General features: G+C 41.0%; 1 protein-coding gene across 3 annotated transcripts in view; it reads left to right on the top strand.

The window, feature by feature from the left end:
• The window catches only part of PRKCQ (protein kinase C theta), a 61,187-nt gene that overhangs the window by 17,343 nt on the left and 27,166 nt on the right, over positions 1-16,678 (top strand). For all 3 annotated transcript variants that reach the window (XM_080577371.1, XM_080577370.1, XM_080577369.1), the window contains exons 2-11: positions 1,307-1,461; positions 1,557-1,710; positions 2,849-2,974; positions 8,228-8,427; positions 10,136-10,196; positions 11,946-12,108; positions 12,604-12,635; positions 12,775-12,860; positions 13,915-14,044; positions 14,711-14,820. In XM_080577371.1, coding sequence (XP_080433497.1) covers positions 2,857-2,974; positions 8,228-8,427; positions 10,136-10,196; positions 11,946-12,108; positions 12,604-12,635; positions 12,775-12,860; positions 13,915-14,044; positions 14,711-14,820 — 900 coding nt within the window. In that variant the 5' untranslated portion in view covers positions 1,307-1,461; positions 1,557-1,710; positions 2,849-2,856. The remainder of the gene's footprint in view (positions 1-1,306; positions 1,462-1,556; positions 1,711-2,848; positions 2,975-8,227; positions 8,428-10,135; positions 10,197-11,945; positions 12,109-12,603; positions 12,636-12,774; positions 12,861-13,914; positions 14,045-14,710; positions 14,821-16,678) is intronic.

The raw sequence follows: 16,678 nt of genomic DNA, 5'->3' as shown, positions 1-16,678 counted from the left end.
AGATCTGATACAATGCAATGGACTTTTTGAAAGCTGTACTGGCTTTGGGAACCTGATAATAGTTGCAGCAGTGACATTAGTAGTAGCAGTGACATTAGGCTGGACATCAGGAAGAGGTTCTTCATCGAGGGCGTGGTTGCACACTGGAACAGGCTCCCCAGGGACGTAGTCACTGCACCAAGCCTGTCTGAATTTAAAAAGCGATTGGACCGTGCACTTAGTCACATGCTCTAAACTTTGGGCAGATCTGTGTGGTGCCAAGAGTTGGACTAGATGATCCTTATGGGTCCCTTTCAAGTCAGGATATACTATGATTCTATGATTCTATGATGAGTATTTCACAGGACAAGGTGTTTTCACAATTTTATCTGTGTTGCAACTACATTGACTTCATGGAAATATGATGAATGCCAGGCTCAAACGCTGCTTCCAGAGACATTTTGATTTGCTTTTCCTTTTGTCTTTAGACTAAGTAGGCTTCTTATATTTTGAAAAAAAGGAAATGTCTAAATAATTGCAGAAGGGGAATAAAATTATATATATAATATATGTAATATATATTATATATAGTGTTACATATTATTATATGCCTAAATAGTAATATACTTTTAATTCCTGTTAAAGAGATTTTTCCCTACCTAATTTGATCAGATTTCTCTGCTTCTGTCAGTACAGACAAAAATTTGAGCCTTTGTGCCATGGACCACTCATAATCCATTCACTGTACTACTATGCAATGCCACAAATGCCCTGTCTCACAAAGCTACCCATACTTGAATATCTAAATACAAGTGGTTTTCCAGAGCAAGTTCTTCAGAAACTTGGCTAACGTCTGTCTGCAATCCCCTTCAAAGAGATTCTGCCCTCACCCCGAGAAGAATGTGACTGTACAAATCTCCGACATCCAGCCTCAGATGGAGCTTTGCTTTACCCAATAGTTTTCTTCTCTTTTCAAGTACATTACCAAAGAGGGTATATGAGTCCCTGCTATTTTCCTGCAAACTCAGTCCAGTTTTTAGTTAATTTAACTCAGGAGCTCAAATGGGAAGTAGAGTCTTCCTGTGTTGCTCATTGCATGGATTGGCCTTACGTAAGGCAACAAATTTAGGGAATCTTCTGCAAAACATTCCCTACTGAAATCTCTGTCAGAATATAGTTGCAGTTTGCTGCACGGGCCACCAGTTTGCAAAAGTCTCAGAAAGCGTGGCAGTGTGATTGCTCAGCACTTGTGAACATTCGGGCCAGAATAGCTGGCGGTTCAGTCCCAGTGCTAACTGTAGCCATTTCTCTTCATTTTATAAAACAGGAAGAAGAAGAAGGTCTCACAATATCCAAGAGACAAGTGGAACAACCACCTGCTCAGACCTGGCCATGCGCTAACAGAAAGTTTTTCTGACTTTTACTCTCACACTAGACTTTTGCACAGGGGGCTGATGGAAACTCATCACTCCACACTGCTGGGTAAGAGGGGAGAAGCTTAAGTGAGGGATTATGTCTTGGTTTCTCCACTTTTCCTCTCTCTCTTTGATGGTCCTGTCTCCTGTTTCTTTGAACAGAGAGTCCAAGTTTTAAAATCAGACCGGCCAGAGGAGCTCGTACCCTCATTCTTTCAGCTGAGAAAATCCTTTCCATGTTGCCCGCAACTGTGATGACCAGAGAAGCCCCTCTAGCCAAAGACTGAACTTCTATATCAGGAAATACCATTTACAGGTAAGAAAATGTCATTCCCAGTAATGAACATGGATCATCTGACATGTAAAGTTGTCTTTAGGATAGAACATTTCATGTGTAAAAGGGAGAAAAGGATTGTGCTGCATCCCACCCCACACATCATTCAACTTTTTGCTTTTGTAGTTGAAGAATTTATTTGACTGTTAACAGCTGGTGGTAGGACTCATGTCATTTAACTATGGTGGTGCAAGACACAGACATCTAAAGATGACTTCAAAGTGCCTTTTGCTCCCTGTTGACTAGAAGGGGAGCCAAGAATAACCAGCTCAGGAATTTACACAAAAGTTGTTTGGTAAATGCCAGTCCTTGGGTCCAGATGGCACAAAGATGGGCACCAGCTACAGCAGTTAATAGTTGTTGGCTTCACTAAATCTTCTCACTAGGAGCTCTGAAAGAGCCTGCAGAGAAGACCAACCCAAAGGCTTTGTTGTGTTTCCTGCCATCTTGCTTTTATGTGTTTCTGTTTTCAGCTGCTTGAAATTATCTTGAGATCCTTTCTTTTTTTTATTTTTTTTGCTCCACCCCCTACACAGTGTGGTTCATCCGAGCTGAATTTTCTCTTTATAGCTTCACTGATGAATATGGGTCAGCACCCAGTCAGTTGGATGCCTGAGATCATTTCATTGCTGTATATAAATAGTGTGCAGTTATTTCACGGTTTCGTGTTCAGCTTGCAGGCTTCCAACAGCCTTGTATTCCCGAAACCCTTTCTATTCTCATAGCATTCAGCTTCATGAATGCGTGACTCAACATCAATTACAGCAGAGGTTGTCCCAGCCAAGAAAGTCCTGATTTGGCTTCTATGTATTGTTGTTCTCATTTCTGACAGCTGGTGTCGAGTCACTAGTCCTCAGAGCTGCTACTGCGGGTCTTTCCAGCCTTGCAATGAGTTCAGCTACGTGGTTAAGCTGACAGCTACGTTACATTACCTTGTGCACATTAAGCAGTGCTTGGTCAGTCCATCATCTCGCTAGGCAGTGGAGGAAGTCAGAGAGTCTCCAGTTGGATGGATAACTAACGGCTGGCATACCCCTGTCTGGTGGAGATAAGAGGCTGGTTAAAACCAAGGGAATTTTTAGACTCTTCCCAAATATCGCCTGTCTTTTGTTTGACACAGGACTTGTCATGTCTCCCTTTCTGCGTATTGGTTTATCCAACTATGACAGTGGCCCTTACCTGCCATCCCAGGGGGAGGTGATTAATCCTTACTGTGCTGTGATGGTTAAAGAAGCCGTGGAGTCAGGTAAGTGGGGAGGTGTTAAACGTGCATGTGAACTTTTATAGAAACGTGTGTGCTTTACTTTGCCATTGCTGGTGCGTAGGAAACACGTGGTAAATCTTTATAAGAGTTTGTGAAGTGCTTTTTGAGTCTAAACACAATGCAAGTTTGGGTTCAGAACTGCCTGCAAAAAGTCTGATTTGAAGATGAAGCTAACAAAGTCTGTCTTCAGTGTGAGGTTATTATCAACTGAATTACAGGTCCGAGCATATGACACAGCTGACGAGCTGGGATATATTCAGTTTCACTTTTATATGAGCAGTTGCTGTTTTGTCAGCTGGGGCTCTAGACAGATAAAGTCTGGGTGTCCTAGAAATATCCTGGGAGGGCAGTCCTTGTTTATCACATTTTTTGAGGAACAGACGGGTCCAGTAACTTCCAGCCTAAACAAACAAACCAACAAACAAAAAGTAAAAATAGATAGATAAATAAGAGCTCTCAAACATCCCCAGGCTTTGCAGAGGGAGTTAATTTCCCCACATAATTGCTGTACTGTGTGATATTTTTGGAGGCGAAACTTTCTGCTAAGCCGTTTTTTTGTTGTTGTTGTTGTTTGTTTTTTTCTGTCTGGATATATGGATTGTTGCACACTTTTCCTAGTTGAACAGGAATGATGAATCCTCATTGGGAAAACATTTCTTATATGTCTTATGCATGAAAACAGTCTCAGTGAGAGGATGAAAATTTCTTCAATTTGCTTTTCAACAGTCATTGAAATCAAGATCTTCAATGTTAAGGAATTTCTCATATTGGCTGTTATTTATCTGAAATCTTGGATAAATTCCTAACACGACTGTTGTGATACTTTTAAAGATTAAATTGACTCAGAAATCCCTTTTTATGTCTTGACGTACCCCCCCCCCCCCCCCATCACTGTGACTCAAACCTCCAGGGGATGTCAAAGTAATTTAAAAAAAGAAATTTTAGAATTTTAAAATAATTTGGTATTTCATTGTTTTTTGGCGGTGCTAGTAGTGTTTCTGTTGTTGTTTTATTTTGTTTTTAAAGAGTCAACGTTTATCAGATTGAACTTTGGCTTTGTTTAAATTACACTTTCAATGATTCTGAAAGATGTGGTGATTGGTAAATTCAGAAGGAAAGAAAATGTTGCATGACAAGATATCACTAACATTTCACTTTTCACTGAAAATGTGACTGATTTCAGCTCTTTGCTGTGCTTGGTTGTTTGCTTTAATGAGACCTTTGAAAGAGCCATAACTCAAACTGAAGCCTCTGTCAGTTCAAAAGTGAATAAAATCAATTTGGGCAGAACAAACCTATATTTATTCATCTTACACAAAGCTGAAAGTGTTTTCTGGCACCTAACAAACAAAAATGTACTAACTAGTGGCTATAATTTCTGTGGTTTGGAGAACCTTTAATAATAATAATAATAATAAATAATAATAATAATAATACTCTACCACTGAGAAATGAAAAATGTGTTTGGAAAAACTTTTTTTTCTTTTTCCGTTAGTGAGGATCAAATACACAAAACAAAATGACATGCCTCTGTTAGATGGGGTGTAATTGCAGTTTTCTGACAGTTGCTCAGAGCATATTGAAACAGCCAGAGGGACTCTTCTCTTGAGAATTTGGTCTCTGGTCCTCATCATGTCCGTGATAGCAGCAGAATCCTCACAAGACTGATTCATCTTAGAGTCTTGGGGAATCGCCCTTGGAAGCTGTTGCTCTTAGACACCCTCTGTCACTACTAAATTGTGTCAATGTCTAACCTCACCTAAAGGTGATTAAGCCAAGATGGTGGGATCCATCTCCCCTATTTCCAGCCTTCTGCAAGGATATTAATATCTGAGCAAGTTGGCCACCCTTGCATTACAGCCCAGGGGAGCAACCAGACATAGTGGATTCATCTCATCTTAAGAAAGACACCTAGAATGGATCTGGTGAATCACACCCTAGAAAAGCCCTGTGCTCTCCGCTGACTCTGCAGGTAGTTTAGACAGTCTGCTCATGCCTGATATTCAGTGAAATGAGCCTAGTGTTAAATGCCAGAAATGGTCTCAACATGACCATCCACAAGGGTTGTGCTCAAACAGGCTCAGAGAAGGCAAAAGGCAATGAGGATCACAGGACGAACGTTAGTTGAGAAGATCTGAAATAGCTGCATTTTGGTTTGTGATTTTTTTGTTCTCTATTTACTCTCCAGTTCCCAGATTTCACAGAGCACTTGTGGCCCAGTAGTGATGAAATTCAAAACATTTTTATTGTGATGCCTCGTTATGCAAATTTTGGCTGAATTGACATGTCCAGGAAGCAGAAATGTGTCTGCTGCAAAGGCTTTAAGAGATACAAACAACCCTGACTGCCAGACTTGTGCTCTGTCTAATAAATGCCAAGTATTTCTTCGGATCAGAAGATTGCTATACAACAGTAAGAGCTGAATCCATGATAGATCCAATCCCAATTTCCTGCATTTTTTTTTTTCTGGAACTATTTTGGTAGATGTGTCTTCTCTGGCTTTTGCAAAGTCCTTCTATGGACTGAATATACTGTGCATGGCACTAGGAAAGTAAGGGTATCGGTATTTGTTTGTTTGTTTGCAAAGGGACAAGTGATAGATGATGAGTATGTTAGGTTCCCAAAAAAAAGGAGTTTGATTCATTTTGTGTTTATGCCAAAAGTTGCCTCATGTGCACCAGCCGTTATATTAAGTCACGGGGGCAGAGGACACAAGGTCTGGGAGTAATGCCCATCATCTGTGGACACAAGGATGTCACAAAAAAAGGGCACCCTAAAGAATTTCAGGAGCCCAAGAAGGATCTTAGACTGCCTGTTTTATATTTTTGCCACCTACTTATGTCATAAATAAGATCTTGGTAGTTTGTGATATAATCTTAAAAAAAAAAAAGAAAAAAAAAAGAAAAAAGAAAGAAAGAAACAACTCCACATAGCTAGAAGTGTTATAGCAATTTATTACTGATGACAAACCATTCCAGAGATCATAGGCACCTCTGAGGTGTAAAAATATCTGTCCTTTAAAAATGGCTTCTGCCTTCCCAAGCCACCTGGCCTGGTGCCATTTTGACACCTGTCTTGGTGACATTTACTTCGTGAAAGATCCTGCTCTGTGCTTGAACTCAGCAGGCCTGCAGGAGAAGTGCTTCCAGCTACAGTGGGAGCTGCTCCCCAGGAAAGACAGATGCTATTTCATTATTCAGGAGCCAAGGGTTAGACTAATCCTTGGCAGGACTCCACAGACGTCAGTGGGGATGCAGTGGGGATGCGTGTCTGATCCCATGCACTGGCCAGTTCATTCGCATTCTAGGGTTTGTTTGTTTGAGCTGTACATTTTGGAGTGCAACGCTAGCCAAAGCACTTGTTTTGTAGGTGGTGTGTTTCACATCCTTGGAGTAGTTTGCTGAGGTGGCAAGGGAATAATGGTCCTTACTGAGATTTCTGTCCTCTGTTGCACATTTTCTGCCTTATTTTGGTTGCTTTCGTTGAAAGAGTGGCTTAAATATGTATTTGCAAGTTTGATGGGAAAGAGTTATGCCTCTGAACAATGGTATTTGACTGCTTAAATCTTCATACTTGAAAAGTCAGCCCCACTTAACTGATGAAGATTGATTCACCTTAGACTGAGGTGCTCTAAAATTCGAGGACACTGAGTTTGAACATAAGATTTAGCTGCACAGCTATTTGTCATACCAGAAAGTGATTTTCTGTTGTGGGAGTGACCTCTGCTTAGCTTGCGTTACAAGCCAATGGTGATGGTCGGAGCGTCCTGCAACTCAAATCAAGTTTATGTGGTCAAACCAAGCATAAAACTGATCCATGAGAGTCAAGTGCTGGGCTGTGGAGGGAAATTTCAGCAAGTTGGTATTGATTGTAGGATCATCCATAACTTCTTGGCAAGTTGCTTTCTCAAATTATAACTATCTAGTGGTGGTGAGACATTTTTGTTATGGTCTCACAGCCCTGATATTTGTTTTAACCCCAATAAATGTTCTCTCATTTCCTGAGAAGAATGTTGCACAACTTTAATCCATCCTGTAGGTGCACTGCAAGCCTCAAAAATCCCTGAGTTCCTGCCTGGGGAAATCAATGCTGATTAGAGGAAAGAAACCTGAATTAGTTCTCCCATGAAGGGAAAAGCAGATAAAGATTTCCTCCACCACATGTCATGTTCCAGGCTATCGGCTACATGTGCTTCTCCAGCTGGTGGGTTAAGGGAAAGGGCTGGGATTGTTGGAAATAGGAGCAGGGCTTGAGGAGACAGGAGTCACAGCTCTACTGCTCACACAACTGTTTTTTATTCTCTTATTTCATCAGCTTTGACATTTGATAGACTGAAAGTTTGCAGAGGGTAACTGTGAAGTAGAATTTTCCTTAATTTCCAAGCCTTTTACAGGGTATAAAGCTGGCCATGTGAAATGAAGCAAGCTGGCTGAGAAGCTTTTAATTTGACATATCAAAGTAAAGAGATGACTCTTTGCCAGCTAATGCTAGGGCTCTGAGACACCTTACATCATTTTAAGATGTGTCTGCTGTGAAAGAAGAGGAATGAGTGCATGAAGAGGTGTAAGAAAGGTCTGCTAGGTCAACAGCTCTACCTTGCTGTGGATGTGATTGCAGGTTTGCAAGAGAGTTATTTATTATTAACAGACCTGAGGTAGCAGAGAAGTAACATCTGACTGGTTGTGTACTGCAGCTGAACCTAATCACAAAGCTTTTGGGGGCATTGAAATAAACCCATTCATTTTGCATTGCAGTGGGACAGCTGACACATGTAACTTGTTATCTGTGATGAGATTCATGTAATTAGATGTGGGTATCTTATGGTGTCGGATTCTACATTTGAGATCTACTCAATAAAGTTAATGTAGTCAGGGTTAGAAATTGTGTTTCTCTAAGTTAGATGCCTATATTTGGTCAAATAAATGCACCCTAACTCCATTGATGTATATGTACTAAATTCCTTTCAGTGTCTCTGAAGGCAGCCGATACTCAAATAGATCAGATATTGACTTACACATTGTAGACACCTAAAGTTAAGTGAGATGAATCCTTTCCCAGCTTTCACTTCACACAGTAACTTCTTCAGACACTCTAACATCATCCATTACACACCTTTCCCGGAGAGAGACCTTAAAGTGTGTAAATAACACAAATCTGTCTCAGGGATTGTGGAATGATGGCCTTAATGGAGATGAGAAAAAAATCCAGTTAATCCAAACCACTTCTTGTTGACAGAAAATGGCCAAGTGTACGTGCAGAAGAAGCCCACCATGTACCCACCGTGGAACAGCACTTTCGATGCCCACATCAACAACGGCAGGGTCATGCACATCGTCGTCAAGGACAAAAGTGCCGAAATGGTCTCAGAGACCACAGTGGAACTCAAGGTGCTGGCAGAGAGGTGTAAAAAGAGCAATGGGAAGACAGAAATATGGGTGAGCATCATTATCTCTTCTTGCAGCATGTGATGGGAAGCTGAGGAATAATGTTTTGACTCTGCTTGGGTTTATCTTGAGGGAAAGACCTCCATGCATATCACAAAAGAAGGAGCACAGCACATTTGTATTGCCCGCTGCTGTTATGTTGAAACATATGCTCTCTATTAGCAAAGATTCTGGTTCATGTGAGCTGTGCCCATGTATTAATTTTTGCTTAAGGAACCCACTGGGGACAAATGGTAATTTAAGTGGCTAAATGTGAATTATTTTATGTGCTCTGGGGAAACAGCTTTAAAAATTTAATCTAATATCAAGTAACTGATTCACAGCTACCTGATATCAGAATTGTGCCAGAGAAACTCCTTTAAAATCACTGGAGTTACAGTGGAGTAAATTTGAAATATCAGTCTTCATAAGGATGCTAAGTGTAAGGTTGTATTCCCTGACAGTCCAAGCAAGAAAGCTGCTGATAACAGTCTTTAACATGTAGTATTCAGGAGCCATGTCATGAATAACTAAGAAGTGGAAAGACATTTGGAGAGAAAGTGATTTCCTGGAATTGTTTTGTTTTTCCTGCCAGTTATCAAGTTAAGCTGCTTGAGTGAAGCAGTGAGTAGAAATGTCAAAAAGGCCTTGGCTTCTTAAAAGACTTAAGGGCATGATTTGGTAGAGAACTGCACTTTTAACACAACACTTGGAAGGAATGAAGATACTTAGGGTTGAAACTGAAAACTGGAAGGCCTTGCTCAGCATCACTCCAACTCCAACCCAAGGCTTCAAAGGTTTGTGAGGCAGGAGTGTGGTGAAGAGGAGAGGGGGCACACAGGCGGAGTACTGCTTGCTCGTAGCAAGAGTAACTAATCTGAGACCAAATAAAGTTGTGAGACTACAGTCCTGTTTTTTTCTAGCCTGGGAGCATCTCCTGAGGTCTTCACTCAATCCCAGATACAAGTTATGACCTAAGGAGGTTGGTCCCAGATATCCCATCCGTCAAAGATCAGGATGGGAATGAAAAACATTTTTCTCACCTTTCTGTACAATGTCACTGCTTCAACTGGAGCACAGAGAAGTAGCCCAGCTCAGACTGTGCTGGAGGTGGGTGGGAAAGACACTGCTGTAGTTTTCAGCCTGACGAAATCCTTGAATTACTGCTTCCTAGACAAGTGGACCCAGATTTTAAAAAGGCACGTATGGATGAAGGTTTGGATACGTGGGTCCAGTAGGAAGACCTAAAAAATACCTGAGAAACTTTGTAGTATCACTCACATTGACCAATGAAAGTTAGAATTGCAGATGCAAGTTTCTAAAGATTTCAGAGATTTCAGTGTTCTTTTAGCACCTGTCTGAAGCTGGCTGGATTTTTAGAGGACTTCCTATTCGTATAATCCACTGGGAATGACAAGTTTTCTCTATACATGTGCTGGTCCTGACCTGCTGTCACTTTTATCTGTTCAGTCATGCAGCTCTGAGAGTTTGATAAGAGGTTTGATAAGAGAATCTACAGTTGTTCCCCACTCACCATATACCCCCACATCAGTATGAACAACTCAGCTATTAGAATTCATTGACATTCATCAGTTCCCACTGGGAAATGGAGGTAGCTTGAGCCATCTGAAGTGATAGTTGTTTCTTTGAATGTCTGTTTAATGATCACACTTGTCTTTTTTTTTTCTTTTTTTCTTTTTTTTTCACTTATCACAACCAGCTAGAACTGAAACCTCAAGGGCGAATGCTGATGAATGCAAGATACTTCCTGGAAATCAGTGGCAAGTGATTTTATTTGCTAATTGATAGATGTGATTTCTGGTTACGTGGGGCAGATGTGGTGTCTTCACTGAAAGCAGAGCATACTTTATTACTGATTTATTCATAGGAACTATCATAATGTTTTGAAATGAACACCACAGAAAAGCAATTACTATCGCATGGTAGGGATGAAGACTGACTGTTCATCTGTGATTTGCAAGGCAAATTTTTGGTAGTTTTGTCACTGAAACAGTATGTTTTTCTTATTATACAAAGTAAGATGGAATAGATACATAAGGAGCCTGCTCCCTCTGAAATCATTGTACATGTATGTATACATACAACATGTACCATGGTGTGCATGATAGTGCAGTCATAAAGGATGGGTTACGCTTTACAGCTGACAACACGTAAATACATGTGAGTTGGGTGCCTAAGAACAAGAGCAATCTAGGCAAAACAGGAAAAGAACCTAGAGAATGATTCAACGGATCAGATGCAGGTGCCTGCTGCATGGTGAGCTGAGTCATTTGCTCGGCTCCATTGCCTGCACCAGCTGGACCTCCAGGGACGTAGCAGGGCCTTAGTCACCCTGCACAGGACACACTTTTGTTTAGGTGTCTTCACTGAGAACTGGATCTCATCTGCTGAGCTCAATGTCCATGGGAAATGTATTTGCTTTGCTGAAAGAAATGGGTTGCAATCAAAATGGTCAGTCATGGTCTCCTGCCTTTGATGCTAAAGTTCTTACAGTCTTTCATGGATGTGGGATGAAGCTGTAGGTTGTAGATATCTACAAGGACCTTTTATTTCCAGAATCACGGAAGTAGTGAAAGCAGCTAATAGAATGTGTATACCAATATTCTCCTCATCCATTCCCAACTTTAATATAGAATAGATTCTTGTTGCCTCCTTGTGTGTTATAAAGCACTAGAGAGTCCAAAGCATAGAAAATGCAAGTTGTGTTTGTATTACAAATAGCAGGATCATCACCAGATCAGTCAGGAGGGCAGTTTCCACAGAATATCTAAGTAATTTGCTGTGTAATGCATGACTAAATCAAGACAGAAATTGAGAGTTAGATGTTGTGTGCATATCAAGATTTGTAGACATGAGCATGTACTTAAGTGCACATGCATATATGCATGAGTAGCCAGTTGGTGTGTTTTCTGTTCTTAAAAGTTTAAATGTGAACTGTGAATAATGACATGCACACAGGAAACAGCAAAGCAACTGTTGGCATGGAAGAATAACAGCAACAAAAAGAATATCATAAGAGCATACATAAATGTTTACGCACAACCATATACACGCACACATTAAAGATTCAGTTAAATACCCATGTTTCAGTTCAGTATCCACGTATCTATCCATCTATCTATGCATGTGTGTGTGCATTTATAAATAGATATTCTTACGTAATTTATCTTTTTTATTGTTCTTCAGTGCTATATAAAGTTCAAATGTAATATTTAGCTGCAAATTACCTCTCCTTGGGAAATTTCTGGTCTATATTTCAAAATAGCATTACGAATATTCAAGGGAGCTTAAAATCCTCAGTTTGAAGTCATTTTAGTGTCCCTGTAGGAATGGTAGATAAAAACATCCAAACAAGTGTTGTGTAGTTTTCAGAAAGCAGTATTTCCTTAAAATATTCATTCCCATGAGTGAATCATCAGCTTCAGTCAGTTAGTATTTTTGGCAACTGCAATTTCTCAAGGTGCCTGACCAGGACAGTGTACCATAACACATCTTCTGCTTCCTTTCAGATGCAAAGGACCTAGCTGACTGTGAGACCGAAGGTTTTTTCTCCTTGCATCAGCGCAGGGGAGCCATCAAACAGGCCAAAATCCATAATGTCAAGTGTCACGAGTTCACAGCCACCTTCTTTCCACAACCTACCTTCTGCTCCGTCTGTCATGAGTTTGTCTGGTAAATGAAAATAGATCTGTGCACATTTTCCCCTTTCAACTTGAAGGAGCAGCTCTGCTTCTTTAGTGAATATCTGTGTTCCTGCTGTCAGCAGGACTGGAGGCTTGACATCCTGCATGTAGGAGTTATTGCATCACTTCAAGGATGTGGTTCACAGTTGTAATTCCAGCTGTGAAAATTCCTTTCATTTTTAGTGTATTATTGTTACAAATACTTTTTTCTTTGGCCAAATGCATGGATGTTTCTAATCAGCCTAGTTTGCCATTTAGATATGGCAAAATTCAATATGTAACTATGGACTGGAAGGGCTGTGAAAACCAGTTTCCAGCAGTTAGAGTGGATGAAGACAGTTAGATTAGAGAAACTCTGTAAAGATGGATAAAATCAAGACTGTTTTATTCTGTTTCTTTCGTAAGTGTTGCTTTTCTTTCAAATGTAGAGGCAATTCGGAAATTTCAGAAAATTCAGAATTAACCATTTCTCTGTTTATTTCAGGGGTCTGAATAAACAAGGCTATCAATGCAGACGTAAGTTTTTGTGCTTGTTTTTTGTTGTTGTTGTTTTGTGGTTTTTTTCCTTGTTTTGTTTTTTTGTTACTATCATTATTTACCTGGTCTTTTCTTAAGGGTTTTTTTCATGAATGCCATGACACACTTGTTCTTTCAGAATGTAATGCTGCCATTCATAAGAAGTGCATTGATAAAGTAATAGCCAAGTGTACAGGATCAGCAGTCAATAGCAGAGAAACAATGGTATGTGTTATTATTTGGTTGCTTTTAAAACACTTGAGTGTCATTCATATCTCTCCTGCATTGCTGTAAAAGAACTTCATACGAAGCAAAGCATGCTACTGAACTAAAATCTGTGTGATCTGATCTACATCCTTTGTTTTTTGTATGCCCAGTGGTTTCATTACCTCCTACTTGTGATTTACTTGAATCTGCCACTGAATAAGCAGTCACTGAATCAGGACTGACGTTTTCCTAATTTATGAAGTATAGCTCAGGGAAAAGCCATGGACATGAGGTGGAGAATTACTAGAGGAAATTCTTCACTATCCAGTGTTAAGCAGGATGTCATACTGAATTTTCAGAGCAGTACTTTAACATCCCAGTCTGTGTCATCTGAGATTTCCAAACCATTAACGGAAGATCTAAAATCTCCAATATTATTTATTTTATTTTTCTTTTATCAGTTTATAATAAAACTTCTTTTTGGTGGGCAGAAGTAGAGTTTATACTCTTGATATTACCTTTTTCTTAATTGCGTTCTACAGCTTATGTTTTTCTCCAGTCCCTGGTACCTGTTATCATTTTTAAGTCTTTAGAGATGAGAATCATCTCACCTGTCTTCTGACACCTCCAGTGTAAATGTATCTGGCTTTGTCATCACATTTAAGTCCCTATATACCAAAAGAAGAAAAATAGACTTTTCTAAGGAGTGATTCATGGCAACAAATGTAGACATCCGTTTTCAGGATGAGATGAATATTTTTTTGAATTCCCTCTGTTTTTTCATTGAGCATTAGGGAGTCTGGGTGAATAGCTGAGATGCAGACAGCTACCTGATCAGATAAATCAAGCCCAAGGATTAAATTACCCAACTTCCAATGAACTGCACAGATATTACGTATCAAAATTTGGCTTTGTATATCTGAATGTTAGAGTTTCTTCTTGATGATTATACCCAAGAATAAAGCAGCAGTACATACCCCACCTTCTTTGGCACAAGGTTGGGGGCTGTTGATTTTTCATGCTGAGCTGAGGCAGAGAGAAGTGAATTGCCAACATGGCTTTTCTGTTACAGTTCCACAAGGAGAGGTTCAAGATTGACGTGCCTCACCGCTTCAAAGTCTACAACTACAAGAGCCCAACGTTCTGTGAGCACTGTGGCACGCTGCTCTGGGGCCTTGCACGGCAGGGGCTGAAGTGTGATGGTGAGTCCCTGGTGTATGTGGCATGGCCTGAGCATGGGAACAGGCTGTTGTCTTAAGAGAGCTGCAATCTGAAGAGTGAAATCTCATTTCTCATATTTCTCTCTGAAACCTGGATGAGATGGTGTCAGGGATGGCGAAGGTGTGGTCAAGAGGACCATACTTCAAGGAGGATCTATAGAAGGATATGTGATCCACGAGGCTGAAGAGTGACTTCCTAGAGAGACAACGGAGTATATCAGTGCCCACCTCTGGTCTTCCAAACTCACTCCTAGAATCAACTTCTAATATGCCTTTTTCACTATCAGACAGACCCAAGACACTTCCCCTTCATGATCCTATGCCAACAGGGAAATCCTGTTCTGTGACCACAGATATCTCTCAGCAGAAATGCATTGTAGAGTTTTGGTAGTCTGTAGTTGCCAAGGCTGATGTATGTGGAAATGCCCAGAAATAATTATAAAAGTCCCCTCATCTCTGGAGACTAACCAAAAAGCAACATGAGTGCAGTCTAATGAGACATAAGTGATGCTGTGGAGCCCAGGCTTTGAGGTGTTTATGTGGTTGGTCTTTGCCTTTGGCCAAAGCACATTCCTTCCCAACCTGAACTTAAATTCTTTATAGCCCAGAAACCTTCTGTTGTCCTGACACCTCTGTTGTTTCTTTCAGCATGTGACATGAACGTCCATCACAAGTGCCAGACAAAAGTAGCAAACCTTTGCGGAGTTAACCAGAAACTAATGGCTGAAGCTCTGGCAATGATAGAGAGCACCCAACAGGTATGTACTTCAATCCATGAGTGACCTGCAGAATGGAGGATCAATTGTTCAATGTTTGTCTCAGTACTAGAAATAAAGGCATTGAGTGGAGCACTGTGGGTAGCTAGTTCAAAACAGAGAGTGGAAAATGGGTCCCCATGGGCAGGGACACCTCCCACTAGCCCAGGCTGCCCCCAGCCCCATCCAGCCTGGCCTTGGGCACTGCCAGGGATGGGGCAGCCACAGCTTCTCTGGGCAGCCTGGGACAGAGCCTCACCATGCTCTGAGTGAAGAATTTCCTCCTAATACCTTGTCTAAATCTCCCCTCTTTTAGTTTAAAGCCATTCCCCCCTGTCCTATCCCTACACCCCTGACACAGAGTTCCTCTCCAGCTCTCCTGCAGCCCCTTCAGGCCCTGGCAGCCTGCTGGGAGCTCTCCCCGGAGCCTTCTTTTCTCCAGGCTGAACAAAACCAACTCTCTAAGCTTCTCTTCATAGAAGACAAGCTAATTAATTATGTTAATGGAAAAGCTTTGTCTTTGAATCAGGAATTCTGTGAGACACATATCTCTGGAGATAGGGAGAATCATTTGAGGAGCTGGCCTGGCATGCTTACACTCTCGTTACATCTTTACAGGGTGTCTGCTTGATGCCTGTCTCAGAGAGGACATGACCTGGATGGACTCTCTGATTCAGTACAGCTGTAGTTACATCATGTTTGTAGCTTAAGTTGTGTAACAGGGTCCGAGAAACAGGGAGAGGAACTTGGTTTGGATCCTTTGGTGTCATGACCTTGCTCCGCGGTTGTCACTCAGCAGTTTCTCCTGTGTCTCTCTGACCTGTTTGTTGTGAAACTCACCAGAGCAGGAACTCTCCTGAAGAGACCTGGACCTTGAAGAGAGGATCTAGATAATACTATCATGTAAATAACACTGAGCGAACACAGCAAATTGACTTAAAAGAAGGAAAAATAGACTGTCACAAGCCCCAAACTTCTAGAGAAGATTCTAGTTCCAAATCAGGATTGTTAGGATGCCTCTCAGCTCTTGAATAGCCTCAGAGGAGGACAAAATCTGTAGATTCACAGTCCTGCATATTTAGGTTCTTCCAGTATACCAAGGCAAAATCTTCATACACACAGCAGGTGTTTTTCCATCTGTAACTTCCTGAGTCTGCCTACAAGGTTTAACTCTGCATACAGCTCACCTTTATTCAATAGGTGGTGTTGCCAAACCTTCAAAGAGGAATTTTTTCTGCTTTTATTTCTCCATTTCCTATCTGCTGGCTGTCTGCAGCTCCTTGAACTACGTACAGTTATCTTTGAGTCACCATTGAAAGGTGAAGAGGGCAAACGCTAGATACTTCCCCCCAAGTATTCTTCTTATCTCCAAAAATTTAGGCCATGGGAACTTCCTGAGCTGTAGATGGGGCCTTAGGGTTTTAATAGCCCTCATTTGATTTCTCTTTCATGCTTTTGTCTCATTACACTTGAATCCAGATGAACTCTTACCCACTGCAACATGAGGAACAGGAGTTCCTCAAAATGACATCCAGGCAGTGTGCAGAGATAAGACTGCAGTATGATCCTGCCTACAGTGTTTTTCCAGGTTCCCCTTCAAAGAGAACTATTAGGAAGGAAGATGTTAATGAAAATGTCCTTTGTGAGGATAGCCAGGGACACAGACCCCTGTGCAGAATAGGGTATCTCTGTATTGGCAGTACAAACACCTGGTAACACACACAGACACATAAGAAGCCTTGCTGAAGGTTGTGGGTCCTCTAGGTCATCAAACCCCAAAACATTGGGTACAGTTATGCTCCTTTCATAAACAAAGACCTCTTCCTTATTTTGGCTTGTGTGACAGTCACAGTCAAGAAGC

This window comes from Anser brachyrhynchus (genome assembly GCF_964034855.1).
Source record: "Anser brachyrhynchus genome assembly, chromosome: 1".
Classification (NCBI taxonomy): domain Eukaryota; kingdom Metazoa; phylum Chordata; class Aves; order Anseriformes; family Anatidae; genus Anser; species Anser brachyrhynchus.
This window is presented reverse-complemented; position numbering and strand designations above follow the sequence as displayed.